Source organism: Ostrinia nubilalis, chromosome 26, assembly GCF_963855985.1.
Source record: "Ostrinia nubilalis chromosome 26, ilOstNubi1.1, whole genome shotgun sequence".
NCBI lineage: Eukaryota > Metazoa > Arthropoda > Insecta > Lepidoptera > Crambidae > Ostrinia > Ostrinia nubilalis.
The window spans coordinates 3095466-3117003 of NC_087113.1; the positions used below are offsets into that span (position 1 = coordinate 3095466).

The 21538-nt window shown below is 43.0% G+C and overlaps 1 protein-coding gene across 1 annotated transcript in view; it reads left to right on the forward strand.

Moving 5' to 3' along the window:
- The window catches only part of LOC135084423 (neutral alpha-glucosidase AB), a 34731-nt gene extending 13398 nt beyond the window's left edge, over nt 1–21333 (forward strand). Inside the window, exons 9-20 of the mRNA XM_063979209.1 lie at nt 285–424; nt 2889–3076; nt 5101–5243; nt 6920–7017; nt 7892–8014; nt 8912–9077; nt 10898–11034; nt 12139–12251; nt 13802–13959; nt 14556–14669; nt 15286–15395; nt 21092–21333. Coding sequence (XP_063835279.1) covers nt 285–424; nt 2889–3076; nt 5101–5243; nt 6920–7017; nt 7892–8014; nt 8912–9077; nt 10898–11034; nt 12139–12251; nt 13802–13959; nt 14556–14669; nt 15286–15395; nt 21092–21305 — 1704 coding nt within the window. The 3' untranslated portion in view covers nt 21306–21333. The remainder of the gene's footprint in view (nt 1–284; nt 425–2888; nt 3077–5100; nt 5244–6919; nt 7018–7891; nt 8015–8911; nt 9078–10897; nt 11035–12138; nt 12252–13801; nt 13960–14555; nt 14670–15285; nt 15396–21091) is intronic.
- Nucleotides 21334–21538: the final 205 nt, after the last annotated feature.

Sequence of the window (21538 nt, forward strand, 5' to 3'; positions counted from 1 at the left end):
TTTTTATTTTGTTTTTTCTCTTTTATTTGTTTTTGTGTATTGTCTCATGTTTGCCCAGCTCTCTCCAAAAATGGTCACCGCAGAATAACAGCGTCGTGTTCTGGGTTTTATTTACCACACCAGACATGACACATGACACATGCTGAGCGGTGGCCAGTTTTGGTTCTAACTTGTATCTGTTATCTGTTTTTTGTTATCTGATTCTGTGTGCTATATTTTAAGTTGGAACCAAATAAATGTTTTTCTTTCTTTCTTTCTTTCTTAAACGTATTCTCTCTCCCCAGAAATTCTCGCTGGCCTACCACCAGTGCCGCTGGAACTACGTCGACGAGGCAGACGTGCGCGGAGTCGACGAGAACTTTGACGTCCACGACATACCAGCTGACGTCATCTGGCTGGATATCGAGTACACCGACCGCAAGAAGTGAGTTCTATTGCACTAGTCATAAGAACCATTATTGTTAGCACAGCGACTGATTTACACCACCATAGAAATATAGAGAGATGCCAACTAATGCGCCGAGTTCGAAACACAGTGTCGCATTAGACATTCACACACACAAAGTAAACAAAATATGTGCTCATTATCCACTGCGGTATCAGTACTCAACGTTCGAATCTTTAGTACTACGCAAGCAATGTAAATTGTTACCACATAAAATATAATGTCGTCGCTGCCGTCATCATTGCTGTCGCGAGCAATGTGTTCTGTATTTGGACATATAGCTGCGACACTGGCCCCGCCCCCTTTTCACATCTTCCTTTAGTTTCTGTGATCTGTGTAAGAACCATTAGTGTTAGCACAGCGACTCACTCACACCACACATCCAGTACACCGACCGCAAGTAGTGAGTTCTATTGCACTAGTCATAAGAACCATTAGACCCCTCGCCTTTTTGTAGCGATGCAGTAGCGATTCTGTCGCGCGTTCACATCGATACAGTCGCAATGCGACATACCAGCTGACGTCATCTGGCTGGATATCGAGTACACCGACCGCAAGAAGTGAGTTCTATTGCACTAGTCATAAGAACCATTAGGAACCTTGCCAACGGCGACTTTGGAAGTGACCTCTATCGCAGTAGTAATAAGACGTACTGCGCGACGTCGACGAAAACTTTGACGTCCACGACATACCGGCTGACGTCGTCTGGCTGGATATCGAGTACACCGACCGCAAGAAGTGAGTATATGCGCGACTGATGTGCTGCTCAGCGAATCCCTTCACACTACAGCGGCTGTACAAATACAAATACAAAATCATTTATTATGAATCATAGGTAAAATGGTGACATGTTACATTAGGTAGTATCACTATGTTCCGCTCAAAGAGCATACAATTTGTCAGACAACAATAAAATTTGGCAATTACATAAACTAATTAGATTTATCGTCAAAGAATTCAGATATATTATAATAACATTTATTAATTAAATAAGTCAGTAAAGTTTTTTTAAGCTGTAGCGCGGCTAAATCGCGATGCCGTTGATAGCGACAGCCGCGCTTCACAGTCGCACTACAAGTTTAACAACAAATATTCAATGTACAATAATTATAATGTACATTTTATTATTGACAATAATTATAATGTACACAATACACATGCGGCATGCAATACTGATCTAACGCCGACTGATTGCACGCGATCACGCGGCGTATACTGCCATCGCCAGATCGAAGCGCTGCAGTCGCGCGTCTGTCGCGCTGCAGCTGCACTAAATAAATAAATATGTATGGGTACGAGTCGCGCTACTGCAGCGCGACTTAGAAGCGTTACAGTCCCGCGACAAAAACGCCTATATGTGAAAGCACTCTTATACCACACATCCAGTACACCGACAGTAAGAATGAGCTCTAACACAGTAGTAATAAGAACTATAGTCTTAATGCGAGGCGTCGACGAGAACTTTGACGTCCACCACGACATACCAGCTGACGTCATCTGGCTGGATATAGAGTACACCGACCGCAAGAAGTGAGCCCTATTGCTATAGAAATAAGAACCATTATTGTTAGCACAGCGACTCATTTACACCACCATAGAAATATAGAGAGATGCCAACTAATCCGCTGAGTTCGAAACCAAATGTCTCTTTAGAAATTCACACACACAAAGTAATCAAAATACGTGCTCATTATCCACTGCGGTATCAGTACTCAACGTTCGACTAATCTTTAGTATTACGCAAGCAATGTAAATTGTTTACATTATGACGTCGCTGCTGTCATCATTGCTGTCGCGAGCAATGTGTTCTGTTTTTGGGAATATTGCTGCGACACTGGCCCCGCCCCCTTGTCACATCTCCCTTTACTTTAGTTTCTGTGATCTGTGTAAGAACCATTAGTGTTAGCATAGCGACTCACACCACACATCCAGTACACCGACAGTAAGAATGAGCTCTAACACAGTAGTAATAAGAAGTATAGTCTTAATGCGAGGCGTCGACGAGAACTTTGACGTCCACCACGACATACCAGCTGACGTCATCTGGCTGGATATAGAGTACACCGACCGCAAGAAGTGAGCCCTATTGCTATAGAAATAAGAACCATTATTGTTAGCACAGCGACTCTCTTACACCGCCATAGAAATATCGAGAGATGCCAACTAATCCGCTGAGTTCGAAACCAAATGTCTCTTTAGAAATTCACACACACAAAGTAATCAAAATAATAGGTCGCGAAGAGTTTTGCAACCAATCGCCACCAATTTTGCAACAAAGATGTGGCGTCATTTCACAGGTACTTCCCATGGGATGCACAGAAGTTCCAGCACCTCCTACACTGTACCTTAATTTAGTTGTAATAAAGGATCTTATCCGCCCTATTACATTAATGTATTAGGGGTGATTTTTAACAAAAATCTTAACATAACCATTAATTTTCAGGTACTTCACATGGGACGCGCAAAAATTCCCCCACCCAGCTGAAATGGTGGCCAATCTTACGGCTAAAGGACGCCGTCTCGTGGCCATCATCGACCCTCATATCAAGCGTGAAGCCGGATATTTCCTGCACGAAGACGCCACCTCGCAAGGACTCTACGTCAAAGACAAGGACGGGAAGGACTACGAAGGTACGTTAGGACTGGGAGGGTACACATGGTTAGAACTACGAAGGTACGTTAGGACTGGGAAGGTACACATGGTTAGGACTACGAAGGTACATTAGGACTGGGAGGGTACACACGACAAAGGCCGTCTCATGGCCATCATCGACCCTCATATCAAGCGTGAAGCCGGATATTTCCTGCACGAGGACGCCACTTCGCAAGGACTCTACGTTAAGGACAAGGACGGGAAGGACTACGAAGGTACGTTTGGACTGGGAGGGTACACACGGCAAGGACTACGAAGGTACATTAGGACTGGGAGGGAACTACACCTGGCAAGGACTATGTAGGTACGTCACGAGGATTGGTAGGGTACACACAGCAAGGACTACGAAGGTACGTCACTAGAACTGGGAGGGTACACACGGCAAGGACTACGAAGGTACGTTAGGACTGGGAGGGTACACACGGCAAGGATTAGGAAGGTACGTCACGAGGATTGGTAGGGTACACACGGCAAGGACTACGAAGGTACGTCACTAGAACTGGGAGGGTACACACGGCAAGGACTACGAAGGTACGTTAGGACTGGGAGGGTACACACGACAAGGACTACGAAGGTACGTTTGGACTGGGAGGGTACACACGGCAAGGACTACGAAGGTACGTTAGGACTGGGAGGGTACACACGGCAAGGACTACGAGGGTACGTCACTAGAACTGAGAGGGAACTACACCTGGCAAGGACTACGAAGGTACGTTAGGACTGGGAGGGTACACACGACAACAGGAGGCCGTCTGGTGGCCATCATCGACCCTCATATCAAGCGTGAGGCAGGCTACTTCTTGCACCAGGACGCTACTTCGCAAGGACTCTACGTTAAGGACAAGGACGGGAAGGACTACGAAGGTACGTTTGGACTGGGACGGTACACATGGCAAGGATTAGGAAGGTACGTCACGAATATTACACGGCAAGGATTACGAAGGTACCAGTACGTCACTAGAACTGGGAGGGTACACACGGCAAGGACTACGAAAGTATGTCCCGAGACCTGGGAGGGTACATACGGCAAGGGCTACAAAGGTACGTCACTAAAACTGGGAGGGTACACACGGCAAAAGGATGCCGTCTGGTGGCCATCTTCGACCCTCATATCAAGCGTGAAGCAGGATATTTCCTGCACGAAGACGCTACTTCGCAAGGACTCTACGTTAAGGACAAGGACGGGAAGGACTACGAAGGTACGTTAGGACTGGGAGGATTAATGGGCCAATGACAAAATTATTATTATTGACGGGATTGCTACCATGTACCTTAATTTTGAGTTTCCGATATTTCGGCACTGTTGCAAGCGCCATGGTCACGGAGTAACTGAAGAAACTTGCGGGTGAGATGTTAGCAATCCCGTCAATAATAATAATTTTGTTAGTGACCATGAAAGTTTAAAACAGTGACAAAATATTGGTCAACAGGTCGCTTAGAGACCACAATCGTCGGGAATCGAATATTTTCGAAGCCTCATGTACGAATGGGCCTAACTTGGCACATTACCTCTGTACTCCATATTTATTTATTGGCGGTCAAGCTGTAAATCCTTACTGGAAAACGTGCCGTGTGACTTTCACCCACAAGGTGAACCGACGACATCGCAAAGGTAGTAGGAAGACGCTGGACGCAGGCCGCTACCAACCGGGAAACATGGAAAGCATTGGGGGAGGCCTATGTTCAGCAGTGGACGTCCTATGGCCGAGATGATGATGAAGCTGTAGAACCTGGATACACAGGAGTTGCAGCGATGGGAACGTGAGGTTGGAATAGTCTTACTCCATATTAAGTATCCATCTCGGGCGACACATCATGCACCCGGATGAGATAGCAGATATCACGCGCAAAGAATCTGGAAATTTATAGACAACGGGACTAAGCGGTGAACTCTAAACACAAGGGCTGCCACAATAGATCAAACCTGGTCGAACTGGCGCAAATGAAGGCCCAAAAAACCAATAATAAAAATACTCCATATTAATCTCCCAACTGTCCCCAGGTTGGTGCTGGCCCGGCTCCTCATCGTACCTGGACTTCCTGAACCCGGAGGTCAGCAAGTATTATTCCGAGCGATTCCGCTTCGAGAACTTCCCCGGAACGTCCAAGGATGTGCACTTTTGGAACGACATGAACGAGCCTAGCGTGAGTATTATATGATATGATGTACTATAGTCCGGTCGCCGAGCACGTAGAATTTTGTCCAATGACCCCAAGCTACCCATCTTTATCGCTCGCGCGTAATTATATTGCTGTCGCGCTCGAACACTCACTGCTGCCGCCCGTAGCACAGTCGCGACAGCAATATAATTACGCGTGAGCGATAAGGATAGGTAGCTTGGGGTCATTGGACGAATTTCTACGTGCTCGGCGACCAGACTTTAGTACTAGCAGCCGCCCGCGACTTCGTAGGCGTGGATCCCGTTTGGGCTTGAATTTTGCAAAATCCCGTCTTAGTGAGCACCTACGTTCTAGAAGGAACCCCCATGCAAAATTTGAGACTAGGAGTTAGCACTTGTAGTTTCTGAGATTTCGTGATTGCTGCTCTATGTGTGGTTCTTGCTCTGTAAAGGAATATTAACTTTATGATTAAATAAAAAACAATCTATACTAATATTATAGTTGCGAAAGTAACTCTGTCTGTCTGTGTCTCTTTCACGCTTAAACGACTGAACCTAGTTTGATGAAATTTGGCATAGAGATAGTTTGAGTCCCGGGAAAGGACATAGGATAGTTTTTATCTCGGTTTTTTAAACAGACAGACTACATATCGGCCGGCGCTGAGAACACACAGGCGGTTAAAATGTTATTTTTATTTTATTTAGGTTAACCCTTAAGTAACACCGTGGGGTAATTTTTTACCCCAGGCGCATAAAAATTGACATGTCTTTTTTTCTAGCGTAGTTAGTGCAATGTCGTTTTGTGTATTCTCAATCCAGAGTGTGCGCTTTAAGCTCGTAGATGCGGGATGTGAAAAAAATCATCCATTTGACTTGTACAGGTAGGTGGGGCAGAAATTTACCCCAGGGTGTTAGTTACGCATACTTTAATTTATCATGACCTAACATGTTATTAATAGGTTTTTACAACATTGAAACAAAATGAGTAAATATTTATATGACGATTAAGTAGCACATTGTCTCTAGAATGCAGAGAGATAATTAGAGCTTGTTTACATGATACTTTTCGAACTTTTAAGACATCCCCTCAGAACAGAGTGTTCATAAATTCGACACAGAAATAGGGCTCAAAAGTGATAATTACGCAGTAATTCAGCGTGTCTGATGTGTTTTAAAAAAAAAATTATTAATAAAATAAATGAAAAATATTATTAAATATTTTTTTCATAATTTTATAAAAAAAATTAGTTTTTTTATTTTGCTTTATTATAAAGTCAGAAATTTTCGTTTTATTTCATTTTGTGTTTAAAATATGCATAAAACATCTATTTAATGTCCGATTAGTGTAAGTTTTTGGTTCCCACAATAACTTTCCAAGATTTTTCTAGAAGACCATTGTGGAGACTATTGGTTGCCAATGACAAATTATTTGTTTTTTTGTTATGATTGATTTAAGGTGTTTCTTTTCGCTAGATAGACGTTCTTTTAAAGCAATCGTATAATTCAGTGAGTCCATTAATACATTGTAAATCACAAAATTAAATTGATTTTAAATATTTACTTAAAATTTTTCAATTTCCGTTTGGGGTAATTTTTTGCCCCAGGGTGTTCAAAGTGTAACCAAAAATAAGGATGTTACTTAAGGGTTAATAAACAAATGATGCTGAATTATGATGATGATGACGTGATATTTCCCGGCAGGTATTCAACGGGCCTGAGATCACCATGCCGAAGGATTGCCGTCACTACCGCGAGCATGATGAAGATGCTCAAGGCTTGCATACCTTCTGGGAACACAGGTGAGTGAGCTGAAACAATATACAGGGTGTTAGGTAAATGGGTATATGAGCCGACACTAGCCCATGTTAACATGGGCATATAAATGGTATGGTGAAGTCAGAAAATTGATATCTTCATTGTAATTATTTTAATTTTCATACAAATCGGATTTTATTAAATTTATTTTGTATGAAAAATAAAATGATGATATCAAATTTCTGACTTCACCATACCATTTATATGCCCATGTTAACATGGGCTAGTGTCGGCTCATATACCCATTTACCTAACACCCTGTATATTGCAGTTTGGTTGTTAGCAAATAGACCCTGTGATTCATTACACATTTTATTTCTATCCATTTTGCTTCAAATTGGATCTATACGTTTTTATAGAAAGAGATATCTTGTATTTTTATACAATCGTCATAGGGATCAAATTCTGCGAAGTAGTGATCTTAATTATTTTACTGTAATAGTAAAAGTGACTCCTGTCTGAAGTTTTCGCTTTATCTTTATAATTTTTGAATTTGCCAACCACACACACTTAAATTTATCATCCATCCATCCTTGTTTCACACAAAAATATACACATGCTTCAATGAGGGCTATCGTTTTAGCGCTCACCAGTTGGCGCCACTGTAGAGTAAGGTCCTGTCACTTGCTAGTAGCGAAGACAGTGGCGCCGACTGGTGAGCGCGAAAGTGGTAGGAGGACTATCGCATTTGCACTCATCAAGATGGCGCCACTGTAGAGTAAGGTCCTGTCAATCGCCAGGGGTGCCAACTGTTAGTATAAAAACGATAGTCCTCATTGACCATTTTACTTGTCTATAGCAGTTTATAAAATGAACCAGAGAGTCTACTATGAGTGACCGTAATGCCATGACTTCCAGACACATCCACAACGAGTACGGTTTGTTCCACATTCGTGCGACACACCAGGGCATGTTGGACCGCAGCGACGGCAAGTACCGGCCCTTCATCCTCACCCGCGCCGTCTTCGCCGGCACTCAGAGGTAAGCAACGCTACATTAATGATTAATTAATATTTTTCACCAATAGGGTCTTACACCTTTTTTTGAAATATGTTGTAAATCAATCCTAAGGTTATTATAATTAACCAGTGGAATTTTAATTTTTAAAAGCCTATAAAATTACTTAAAAACTTGAGTGTAAGAGTAGGCGCACACCGTTGATTTTTATTTGGCCGATAGTTGTGCCCGATTTTAAATTGTATGAAGAATCGGCCAAATCGAATCGGCGTAGTGTGCGCACTCCCATACATGCCCATACTGATCAACTGCCCGACTAAACTATCGGCCGACGAAAAATCAACGGTGTGCGCCTACTTTAAGCCCTCAGGCACAGAATAATAATAAGTACCTACTACGTACAGAAGTTTTGCTTCGCGAAGGTATTTAAAAAAATGTATGCTCAATGTTATTAACAATATGGTGTAATTTAGCCGGTCTCAAGAGTCAAGCACCATTTTGTTGACAAACTTCAGTGATCGACACTGCGCCGAAGCTATAGGGCTGACTTCGGTAAAATGATGTGACGTGAGGTGCCAAACTGCCGAAAATGGCGGAGGAAATACATGATTTAGCATGAATTATCATGAATAATATTAACTACTTATTTACCTCTCAGTGTCTTGATGCAACTTAAAAAAGTACATTCTGTGTTTTTATTATTATTTAGGCAGTTAAATACTGCACAGTATTTAGTACACCATTTTCTTTATTTTCTTCCATCATACACAAGAATACGCGTGCGTGAGTCAATGTTCGCTCGTATGTGAGGCCTTGTCGAATAGTATCCTGTAGGTGGGCCATCGTGCGTGTTTTGTTTTCGATGTAAACTCGCGGAGATGAACAGGCCTGCCTCAGGTAACGTTGCCACCTTTCCTCCAGGTACGCGGCAGTATGGACGGGCGACAACGCGGCCGAATGGGGCTTCCTGGTGGCGTCGGTTCCCATGTGTTTGTCGCTGGGCGTGGCCGGCGTCAGCTTCTGCGGCTCCGACGTCGGCGGCTTCTTCCAGTACCCCGAGGCTGAGCTAATGACGCGCTGGTACCAGGTCAGTACCCGCGGGCCGAGCTGATGACGCGCTGGTACCAGGTCAGTACCCGCAGGCCGAGCTGATGACGCGCTGGTACCAGGTCAGTACCCGCAGTCCGAGCTCGTGACGCGCTGGTACCAGGTCAATACACGCAGTCCGAGCTCGTGACGCGCTGGTACCAGGTCAGTACCCGCAGGCCGAGCTGTAGACGCGCTGGTACCAGGTCAGTACCCGCGGGCCGAGCTGATGACGCGCTGGTACCAGGTCAGTACCCGCAGGCCGAGCTCGTGGCGCGCTGGTACCAGGTCAGTACCCGCAGCACGAGCTCGTGACGCGCTGGTACCAGGTCAGTACCCGCAGGCCGAGCTGATGACGCGCTGGTACCAGGTCAGTACCCGCAGGCCGAGCTGATGACGCGCTGGTACCAGGTCAGTACCCGCAGCCCGAGCTGTGACGTGCTGGTACCAGGTCAGTACCCGCAGGCCGAGCTCATGACGCGCTGGTACCAGGTCAGTACCCGCAGGCCGAGCCGTGACGCGCTGGTACCAGGTCAGTACCCGCAGGCCGAGCTGATGACGCGCTGGTACCAGGTCAGTACCCGCAGCCCGAGCTGTGACGTGCTGGTACCAGGTCAGTACCCGCAGGCCGAGCTGATGACGCGCTGGTACCAGGTCAGTACCCGCAGCCCGAGCTGTGACGTGCTGGTACCAGGTCAGTACCCGCAGGCCGAGCTGATGACGCGCTGGTACCAGGTCAGTACCCGCAGCCCGAGCTGTGACGTGCTGGTACCAGGTCAGTACCCGCAGGCCGAGCTGATGACGCGCTGGTACCAGGTCAGGACTAGACATCTAGTGTACAACCCGATCGAGCTAACTGCACACATTGCTGGAATGAGACTCTGCCTCGCATTCACTATAAATAGTGACTGAGTTTCTTGCGCTGCTTCTTCTCAGCACTGGCCCATTTATTGTCCCGAAGGCGTAATAAATCCCGTAGGGTTAATATTGGGACGTGTAAAAGTGCTTTTTAAAAGCCTATATGCAAAAATAAATGAGTTTTATGACTTTCACTCGTACCAGAGCGTCGATGTGACGTCACGGCTGCCAAGTGCACAGTTAACTCGGCCGGATTGTATATGGACCCGCTTTACGCCAGTTACACAATCTCCAAGGGGTCCAAATCTAGTTACATTCGCCATTGTAACCAACGTTATTCACTGCAGTGCCTAGAATATTCTTACATATTTGGTCCTTCGAGCCGGATTTGAACCAAAAAAAAATTCGCCAAAATTTAATAGTCTTTATTTACGGTTACTACGGTAGATCTATTCTCATAAATAAAACACTGTACATATATTTAACTCATTATATTGCCTCATTTTAAATACAATTTTATTCATCATTTAGCACAAAAGCGTACTGAGTCGTTCGCGCGCGTCCCTCTATTCTGACGTTTCTAGTGTGACATTGACATTACTACGTCAATGTCACTACGATAGCAGCTCATTGGCTGTAATAATACTGTTATTTTAACGTTTAAAAATTTTCACAATTAAAAGTACGTAGAATCAGCGGTTCCCGAATGGTGGTCCGCGGAACTCTGGGGTTCCGTGGAAAGGCCGCAAGGGTTCCGTAAAAAATATTATGCCACGTTTCGTGACCGACGTTGTTCGCTCGCACCGACTTGTTTACGCACAAGGGAGGGGCAGGGCGTGCGGGCGGAGTAGTACGGGGGTTCCGCTAGGAAAAGTATAATCAATTAGGGTTCCTTGGCAAAAAAAAATTGGGAAACCCTGACGTAGATAACCATTGTAATCAACAATATATTCTTTTCTGCAGGCGGGTGCCTACCAGCCCTTCTTCCGAGCGCACTCTCACATCGAGACCAAACGCCGCGAGCCGTGGCTATATGAACCCGCCACTACTGCGCTCTTACGGGACGCTACTAGACGCCGTTACGCACTGCTCGATTTCTGGTAACGTATAAATAACTACATATTTGAAACTATCGCCCGTATCACAGAATAATAATAAGTACTACGTACAGAAGTTTTACTTCGCGAAGGTATTTAAAAAATGTATGCTCTATGTAATTAACAATATGGTGTAGTTTAGCTTGTCTCAAGAGTCAAGCACCATTTTGTTGACAAACGTCAGTGATCGGTAGCCATAGGGCTGACTTCGGTAAAATGATGTGACGTGAGGTGCCAAACTGCAGAAAATGGCGGAGGAAATATGTACATGAGTTAGCATGAATTATCATGAATAATATTAACTACTTATTTATTTACCTCTCAGTGTCTTAAGGCAACTTAAAAAAGTACATTATGTGTTTTTATTATTATTTAGGCAGTTAAATACTGCACAGTATTTAGTACACCATATTATTTTTTCCATCATACACAAGAATACGCGTGCGTGAGTCAATGTTCGCTCGTATGTGAGGCCTTGTCGAATAGTATCCTGCAGGTGGGCCATCGTGCGTGTTTTGTTTTCGATGTAAACTCGCGGAGATGAACAGGCCTGATATTACTGCAAAGTGCCAAGACACCGGTTTTCAGTGGGTACCCTGTACGCTGAGGCAAAAAAAATCTCCGCCTTTGAAAACTAACGCCCGTATTCACAAACGATGCTTGCTTAAGTGAAGCAGCAAATCGAACGCGCAGCGTTGAATAGAGCTCTGTGATTGGTTCGTGTGTCACCCTGTGCGTCCACGCGCACTGTGAGACCTCGTAGTAATGTTTGTGAATACGGGCGTCAGTCTCTGGTCTCGGTTGTACATCTACATACTATAGTCTGGTCTGCGAGCACGTAGAATTTTGTCCAATGACCCCAAGCTACCCATCCTTATCGCTCGCGCGTAATTATGTTGCTGTCGCGCTCGCACACTCACTGCGGGCGTCCGTCGCACAGTCGCGACAGCAATATAATTACGCGCGAGCGATAAGGATGGGCTTGGGGTCATTGGACAAAATTCTACGTGCTCACAGACCGGGCTTTACATCTATATCATATTTAGTATTTTACACCCATTACATGTTGTTCTGCTAAGTTTTCCTAATAAATGATACAAAAACCAGGTACACCCTATTCTACGAGCACACGCGTGACGGTCTACCGGTCATGAGGCCACTATTCCAAGAATATCCTCAAGAAGAGGCTACCTTCACCATCGATGACACTTATCTACTGGGTGAGGACATCTTATCAAATTATACAGGGTCAGTCAAGTACCGACGACCTCATAAAGATAGCAGGAAGGCGCTGGATGCAGGCCGCTACCAACCGGGCGATGTGAAAATCATTGGGGGAGGCACATGTTCAGCAATGGACGTCCTGTGGCTGAAATGATGATGAGTCAAGTACAATAGTGCCCGGTTTCACCATTAATCCCTAATTTTTAAGTGAAAACAAAATTCCTTTCATGTGTTATACCACATGGGTCACTTAAAAATTAGGGATTGATGGTGAAAACGGGTATTAGTCAAATAAATAATTACACTCTATTCTTAACTTTAAACTTCTATGTTCTTCTGCTTAATTTCGTTGCGGGTTCAATAATAGTTATTTAACCTATCACCTGCACAAAATTGACTGACATGTATCATTATACAGGTTGTCACCGAAACTAGTGACACTCAGATGTATAAAGTATATAAACAAATAAATAATTGAGTACAATGTGAAAGTTCTCTTTCAATTAAAACATTTGAAATAAACACAAAGTAATTGTACTTTATCTGCTGTTTAAACCTGAGTACATAATTTGTAAAGCCAGGTCCAGACAGGTATAATGTGTAATGTATAGCCTGACCAGGAACATAAAAACCCTCGCCATGTTGCGGAAAACTAATGGTACTAATTTCTTTTAATGGCAACAGTAACTGGAAACTTCATTGACATGTCACCTTGCATGTCAGTCTATTGCTGTCAAAGTGTAAACAAACTTCATTTTAAATGTGCGCAATTGGTTTTATGAATTAAATTGCTAAAATATTTTTATAGTCGTGAAAGAAAAGTGGTTCACAATGTGTTAAAGTATTTGTCGAAGAGAAATACTTAGGGTTCGGACAATATTTTCATTGAATAATGTTTCCGACAAAGGTTGTCAAATTGACTGACATGTTTATCGTATAGTACAGTCCACTATGAAAATTAGCTGTGGTTTGTTTCAACTACCTATTTTAAAAAATTTTGTCACTTTCTAAGTGTTGAATTTTATGGGATTGGGAAAGAAGTACAGAGTCTGAAGCGTTCATGAGCAGACATTGCAGTTGAATATTCAAGTTCTGAATTTGATTAATTATTGATGAATAATAAAATAAATTCTACTAGCTCGATTGATGGTTTCATTTAATTTATTTAAATCAGGTTACCTATAATAATATTTTTTCGTTAATTTATGAAAATATCAAATTAGCCCGTAATCCTGAATCCTGATACATAAAGTTAGCCTATTAATTTAACACAGGTACGACTGTACTCAGTGTTGCACTATCAAATGCAATTGACGCGCCTCTATGCCAGGGTTTTTATGTGCCTGGTCAGGCTATAACACGATTTCTACGGTGGACAGCACTACGAGCATTACATGTAAAGTGCTGCCCATACTATTTCCATTACATTACACGATACATTTCATTACGCGTTACAACCGTCTGGACCCGGCTTAGTCTTAAGTTTCTTTCATATTTAATATTTACTGAAAGACTTATTTATTATAAAAATTTACGTCACCTCCAGGCAACAAACTTCTCGTCCGGCCAGTGACAGCCGCGGGCGCGAACACCGTACAAGTGTACTTACCAGGAGCTGAATCCCACACCATCTGGTACGACGTGGACTCGTACCAGGCGCACAAGGCTAACGGGTACTTCACGCAAGAAGTTAACATCGCTAAGGTCAGTGTTAAAAAGTTTTGGTGTATTTTTTTGTTTTTTCTAACCTATACTTTAAGTACAAAATAAATAAAAACGATTGCAATCATTGTAAACGATTTTTTAATAAGAGTCCACGGACATTACTTGCTTGGCTCGCATTTATAGCGAAATAAATATAAAATAATTTAATTATAACTACCTAACTTGTAAATATTTACTATTTAATTGTAACGCTGCAATATAGTCGTTGGTCCTCTTTTCTAACGTTAATTTTCACAACCATGATGTCAACGTTATAGTTCTGTGATAGATTCAAATAAGATCAAAATCAAAAATCAAAATTTTCTTTATTTGTTTAGACTAATTAAATTAGTACTTGCAAATTGTTAAATGCTCTTAATGAGCCTATACATGTCTCATTCTTTTTTTGCCCTACCAGTGCTTCGAGACAAACATTTGGCAAGTGCTGAGAAGAAGCGCTGCAACAAATTCAGTTTAAGATGTTAGTAACTAGTCAGGCAGACTTACAACTTGATGAATTTGTCCATATGCCCTGGACCTCACTGGGAGTCGAAGCTGGGGCATACATTATGATGAATCAATTAATTTCCCACCAGATCCCGGTGTACCAGCGAGGAGGCAGTATAGTCCCGCGCAAGGAGCGCGTGCGACGGTCGTCCGCGCTCATGGCCAACGACCCTTATACGCTCGTCATTGCGCTTGACGCTAATGTGAGTAACTTCTCCTTTTTTTTGTTTTTTTTAGGTCAAAATAAGGTAGTGGGAAAATATTTCCCACCGAAATTTTACCTCATTCTCTTGTTTTAACCCAGATATTCATCGAATATACTTGAAACTTATTGTTTTAGCTCATGATAAGGTAGTGGGAAAATATTTCCCACCAAAATTTTTACTTCATTCCCTTGTTTATAACCCAGATATTCATCGAATATACTTGACACTTATTGTTTTAGCTCATGATAATGTAGTGGGAAAATAGTTCCCCCCGAATTGTTTACCTCATTCCCTTGTTTTAACCCAGATATTCATCGAATACACATGAAACTTATTGTTTTAGCTCATGATGAGGTAATGGGAAAATAGTTCCCACCGAATTTTTAACCTCATTCTCGTTTTAACCCAGATATTCATCGGATACACTCGAAACTTATTGTTTTAGCTCAGTATAAGGTAGTGGGAAAATACTTCCCACCTAATTTTTAACCTCATTCTCGTTTTAACCCAGATGTTCATCGAATACACATGAAACTTATTGGTTTTTTTTAGCTCAGTACGAGGTACCTAGTGGGAAAACCTACAAAATATTGTTTTACTTTTCCAATTCCAGAACACGGCTGAGGGCACCCTGTACATAGACGACGGAGAAACGTTCGAGTACAAGAAACAGAAGTACATTTACGCCAAGATCACGTACACGAAAGACGCGATTACGTACAGGTATATAAAAATGTTTTGTTTATTGTTAATAAAGCTTTTACAAAATATAAAAACTGTCCTAAAGTGGAAGCATGTAGTTCATAGATTTTTTGTCACTTGTCATTCACTTTGCACTGGACTCCAGTGACTGGAAAGTCAATCCTTAACTTGGAAAATCCTAAATTCTACTTTTTTCTTATAATTTCTAATGAAAGTCGACGCCGCGTACGGCGAGCGGTAAACACCTCAATTCTGTTCGTCCGCGTTCAATGAATCGAAAAGTGCAAAGTATTTGACACTTTTTGGCATTGATTGGTATTGTCGTGGAGCTGTGCACACCCGGAAGCTGCTGATCCGATTTGTTTTTGGCTGTGTTTCGTGGTTGAAGAGTTATCACAGTGGGAAGCTAACTTGCCGTTGCAAAATTCAAATACCTACGCACTGCGGACGGCAACAGACAGCGAAGCGCTCACGGAACGGTGAGTCACCGCAATCTACACTACACCTCCCGCTTCGCGCCGGTCGAACGAGTCGGTCCGTGCGTACTTTAGAACCAATATCACTTCTTTGCTTGTTATTGTCAACAATCAACATGAAGTGTTCGGGCTGTCTGCAACCCATATCAAAGGAGGAGTGCATAGTATGCACAACTGATAGCTGTATGAAAGTATTTCATAAATCATGCGCCAATGCTTTGCGCTTAACCCCTTCACAGCTGGAAGACTGGACGTGCCCAGACTGTCGGGCGTTGGCAAAGAGGGGCGGTGACAACACCGACACTCCCGTTAGGCAGAATGTTACCTTCCGGGACAAAAGTAAATCTATCCCAAGTTTCAAAAATGATGCACCTTGCTCGGCCCCGGCCAGCCTTGACTCGATTGCCTCAGAAATTCGTCTCTTACATCAAGGTATGATTAAGATGCAGTCGGATTTTGCCGAACGATTCGATGCGTTAATCTCCAAACTGGCGGACTACGACCTGCGTATTAAATCTTTGGAGGAGACTGAAAAAGAAAAAGAAAATGAGCTCCTCAAGACACAGGTCGCGCATTTGCAAGATCAACTAAATAGACAAGCCCATATATCTCTCCAGTCAGAATTAGAGATCTTGGGTATTACTGAAACCCCAAATGAAAACCCTTACCACCTCGTTCTCACGACAGCCGTCAAAATTGGCTTAGACCTAGATGAGCGCGATCTTAATTATGTGTCACGGACTGGGCCTCGGCTTAAGGAGGATTCAGGTGACACAAACCGTTTGCCGCGCCCTCTGGTTGTCTCGTTCACGAGAAGAAGTAAGCGAGAGGACTTTATTAAACAAGCAAAAACACGCCGCTCGCTTGATAGTAAGGACATAGTGGCGTCCGGACCGCAAAGAAGAGTGTACGTAAATGAGCGGCTTACAAGTGACTGCCGACGTCTTTTTCGTGGCGCCAGGAACTTTGTGCGTGACAACGGTTACAAATACTGCTGGACCCGCCACGGAAACGTCTACATCAGGAGAGGAGAAGGCAAGGAGGGCAGTCCACCTATTCACATACGCAGTTTTGAGGACCTGGAAAGGATGTCTGCTGCAAGAGGCAAATAACTACCTTCTTCGGCTGTATGACCTTTTTGTGCAATGCTTTATAATAATATGTATTTTACGGTTTCATAATTTGCCCCAAACGGTCTCTCCTGAGACTATGTGTTGTTTTTTGTTATATTTATTTTTCATTGTTATAGTCGGGCATCTTCTCAGACTACACACTCATAACACACACACACCTCTGTTTTTAAAATACAACCACACTTTTCAAATTCAGTCTCACAGTTTTGCCATTTACTCTCACTACAAACACACCCCGCGTACACTCACTCACTTAGTTATGAAGTTCACAATCACAATAACCACACTACTCCTCAGCACCACACAGTTTTTGATGGCGTTCAACTCAACACGTATCTTAAACATAACTCTAATATATTTTACTTACTACTATGGATACCCTTGAGCTCTTGACTGAAATTGATCAATCTCTAAATGTTGAATGCCACTTAATTCCTATTATTGAAAATTGTGGTAAAATTTTAAGTAAACATTCTGTTAAAATTTTACACGCGAACATACGGAGTATGCAACGTAATTTTGAGAGTTTTTTAGTTGTTCTTCAGAGGTTGAACACTCTATTTGACGTCATAGTCTTCAGTGAATGCTGGTTGAATGACTCGTCCATATTAAAACAGATTGAGGGGTATAAGTGCTACAGTTCCACTAAGTTTATCAACAAATCGGGAGGTGTAATTATCTATGTAAATAACAAATGGTCTGGTAATGTTACAGAACCTGAAATTGAAGACGCGAACAGCCTCATGCTAGATATTCCGAATGCTTTTACTCTTATTGCCCTATATAGATCACCTTCTTTCACGAACCCAGATAGCTTCATCTATTCTTTGGGGAGGACCCTCTCATCAATCAATCGCAACCCTTGTGTAATAGTCGTCGGAGACACGAACATAAACATCTTAACAGACGATGTCAACTCATCAGCCTACCTAAATTCACTGGCCGAGCACAATCTGATATCAAGCATAAACTCCCCTACTCACTGCCAGTCTTGTATTGATCACCTTTTTGTCCCATCAACAACCAAAGCAGAAGCTGTTGTCTGTCCCGTAGACCTTACGGATCATAGTCTGATCATGGCAGGTATCTCACCGGACTTACCCAGACCGCCTCCCTTTAAAAGAAAAATGCTTAAAATTGATTTTGATGGTCTTGCACAAGCTGCAGAGCAAATCGACTGGCCTGCTATAGTTAATTGCTCCTCACTTGACGAAGTGGTTTCCAGGTTCTCGTCTACACTATCAGATTTAGTATCCGGTAACTCCCGTGTGGTCCAAATCAGCCATAGTAAATTCAACATCAAACCATGGATGACGCCGGGTCTAATTCGGTGTTCCATGCATAAAGACAGGCTACATGCTGAAGTAAGAAAATACCCTAATGACCAAATCAAAAAAACTATCTACTCGAGGTATAGAAATTTTTACATCGGTCTGCTTCGTAAATTGAAGGCGGAATATGAGAGCGCAGAACTTAACAAAAATAGGAACATCCCCAAAAAACTTTGGCAATGTGTAAATCGGATATCCCATAGATCTCTAAAAAACAAAGGTGACTCCCCTCAGGAGCTCCTAAAAATAAAAAGTAATGTAAAAGACTCTCTCAATGAGTGTAATATGTACTTCACGTCAGTTGGCCAAGATCTTGCAAATTCCATCCTGCAAAGACTTCACAAAACTCATGAAACGCTAACCGCAGAGGCAAATATACATAACCCACCTTCACCATTGAGCTCCTTTTTTATATCACCCATAGATGCACAAGAAATATTAGATCTCATAAAAATGCTTAAACCAGATAGTACTCCGGGACTCGACAATATAAATCACAAAATTATCAAAGCAACTGCACATGTAATAGCTGAGCCACTGGCTGTTATTTTTAACAGGAGTATTGAAGAGGGTACTTTCCCGAAAGTCTGGAAAATTGCAGCCGTAGTTCCTATATACAAGGATGGACCTAAAGATAGCCCTGGTAACTACCGTCCTATATCGCTGCTCGGAAGTATCTCTAAGCTGCTCGAAAAATTAATAAATAAACGTCTTGTTTCTTTCATTGAGACTAATGACATGCTCTCGAGTCGGCAGTTTGGTTTTCGCCAGGGTAAATCCACAGAGGATGCTGTTACTCTCTTAACAAATATTGTTTCCTCTCACCTTGATTCTGGGCAGAGTTGCATCGGTGTCTTCCTCGATTTGTCAAAAGCTTTTGACTCGGTTTCCATTCCCATCCTTCTTAAGAAACTTGAGTCTTACGGAATTCGTGGTAACGCTCTAAAATGGTTCACCAGTTACTTGACGGACCGTCAGCAATGCATCAAGATTGGCGAACATACTAGTGAGTTGAAAGCGATAACTTTTGGTGTTCCGCAAGGGAGCATTCTTGGCCCCACCCTTTTTCTTCTTTATATGAATGATATTACCTCTCTCCAACTGAAAAATGCTGACATCTTGTGCTACGCTGATGACACAGCACTTATCTTTTATGACAAGTCTTGGCAAAAGGCCCACATGAGAGCCGAGGATGGTATGATGGTGGTGGCGGACTGGCTTAACTCTAACCTGCTTTCTCTCAATACTAAAAAAACAAAGTTTCTCCGCTTTCATAAAACTGCTGCATCGGCACCCTTGGAAGGGCAATCTTTGAAACTTCACTCAATCTGCTGCCCATCTCTTTCTCACAGTGGCACCTGCAAATGCGAACAAATCGAACAATCGGAGACTATCAGGTATCTGGGGGTGATATTGGATGATAAACTTACGTTCAGAGATCACATCGGTGCTATGTCAAGGAGAGTTAGGAAACTAATCTACGTAATGAGAAATCTTCGGGACTCAATTGATGGTACAACCCTGAAATCTGTATACATGGCTTTGGGTCAGTCTGTCTTGGGTTACTGTATTCGAGCCTGGGGTGGAGCGGCATCTACTACTCTTATATCTCTCGAAAGAGCCCAAAGAGCAGTTTTAAAAGTGGCGCTAAGGAAACCTATCCGATACTCGACAGTGGCCTTATACAGGGATGCCGAGGTTCTCAGCGTCAGAAGACTCTTTTACTTAAGGGTTGCTGTGTCCATGCACAAATCTGTTCTGAACTCTGATTGTTACGGCGAATTGCTCGAAAAGCGTGTTTTTAGAGTTCCCTGTCCCGCTGTAAAAACTTCATTTGCTCGGCGTTTTGGTAACTTCCTCTTCCCACACATCTACAATAAACTTGTCAGGTTGTGTGATTATAAATACTGCACGGTCAGAGAAGCAAAGGTTCTCGTCTCACGGACCCTGATGAACTGGACATATGATGAGTCTGAAGAATTTATTAGAATAAATAATTGAAGAAGAAAATACTCCCCCCCCCCACACACACACACACACTAATACACAACACATCTACACTTTTACACACAACAGCACACACCCTACATCCATCCCTGATGCCTTTTCGTCTTCTGTGTACTTTTCATATTTTCGATTTATTGGTTCCTTAAATAACGCTTCAGCTTAGCCGTACTTAATTCTACCTGTTAATCGTTATTCTCTCCTCCACAGGACAGGCAATGCCTAGTGTGGAGGTCTGTCTTTTAGTTATTGTATTGTTTGATTCTGGCAATAAATATTTTCATATTTTCATTTTTTTCATTTTTTCATTTCAAGTAAACTTTCCATTGCGACAAACTTAGTTGGGTTTTTGTTGGTGGCTTATGAAAATAAGCCTTTACTTTTAGATAGATTATTTTATAATTCCCATAGCAACAAAAACATTTGCGATAAGGCTTTTTTAATTTGTGGTTCTAAAGCCTGGTCCGTGAGCATGTAAAATTTTGTCCAATGACCCCAAGCTACCCATCCTTATCGCTCGCGCGTAATTATATTGCTGTCGCGACTGTGCGACGCGCGCCCGCAGTGAGTGTGCGAGCGCGACAGCAACATAATTACGCGCGAGCGATAAGGATGGGTAGCTTGGGGTCATTGGACAAAATTCTACGTGCTCACGGACCAGGCTTTAGCTCGCAGAAGTACACGTTTTCTTTGATCAACAATAACAGCGCACTTGAGAAGTGAGAACAGTTCCTATAGTCACAAAAACTAACTTAACTAACTTTTATCCCCAGCATGATCAACGAAAAAGCCGTCTACCCCACAAAATCGTGGGTAGAACGCATCGTCATATGCGGCGCGCGATCGCCACCCGCCTCCGCTCGGCTCCACCAGGCCGGGTCATCCGTGGCACTGCCCATGACGCTGCACAAAGGGAACGACGTCCTGGTCATAAGGAAGCCAGGGGCTGCTATGGCCCAGCCCTGGACTATACGGTTCAGTTATTGAGAGAATTTAAGGGAGCCCAGGGCGTGAGGTGAGAAAGATCGAACGGCGATTGGATTTCAAGCGGGTACTCAGGTCGTTGGTTAAGTACAATACAGTAGAATCTCGATTATTCGGACTTCGATTATCCGGATATCCGATTATCCGGACTCATTCTTCACGGTTTCTAATAACCGATTCAGGATCTGGACCCATAAAAACCGAAGGCGCCGCCACCGTAACATGCATGGTACGGA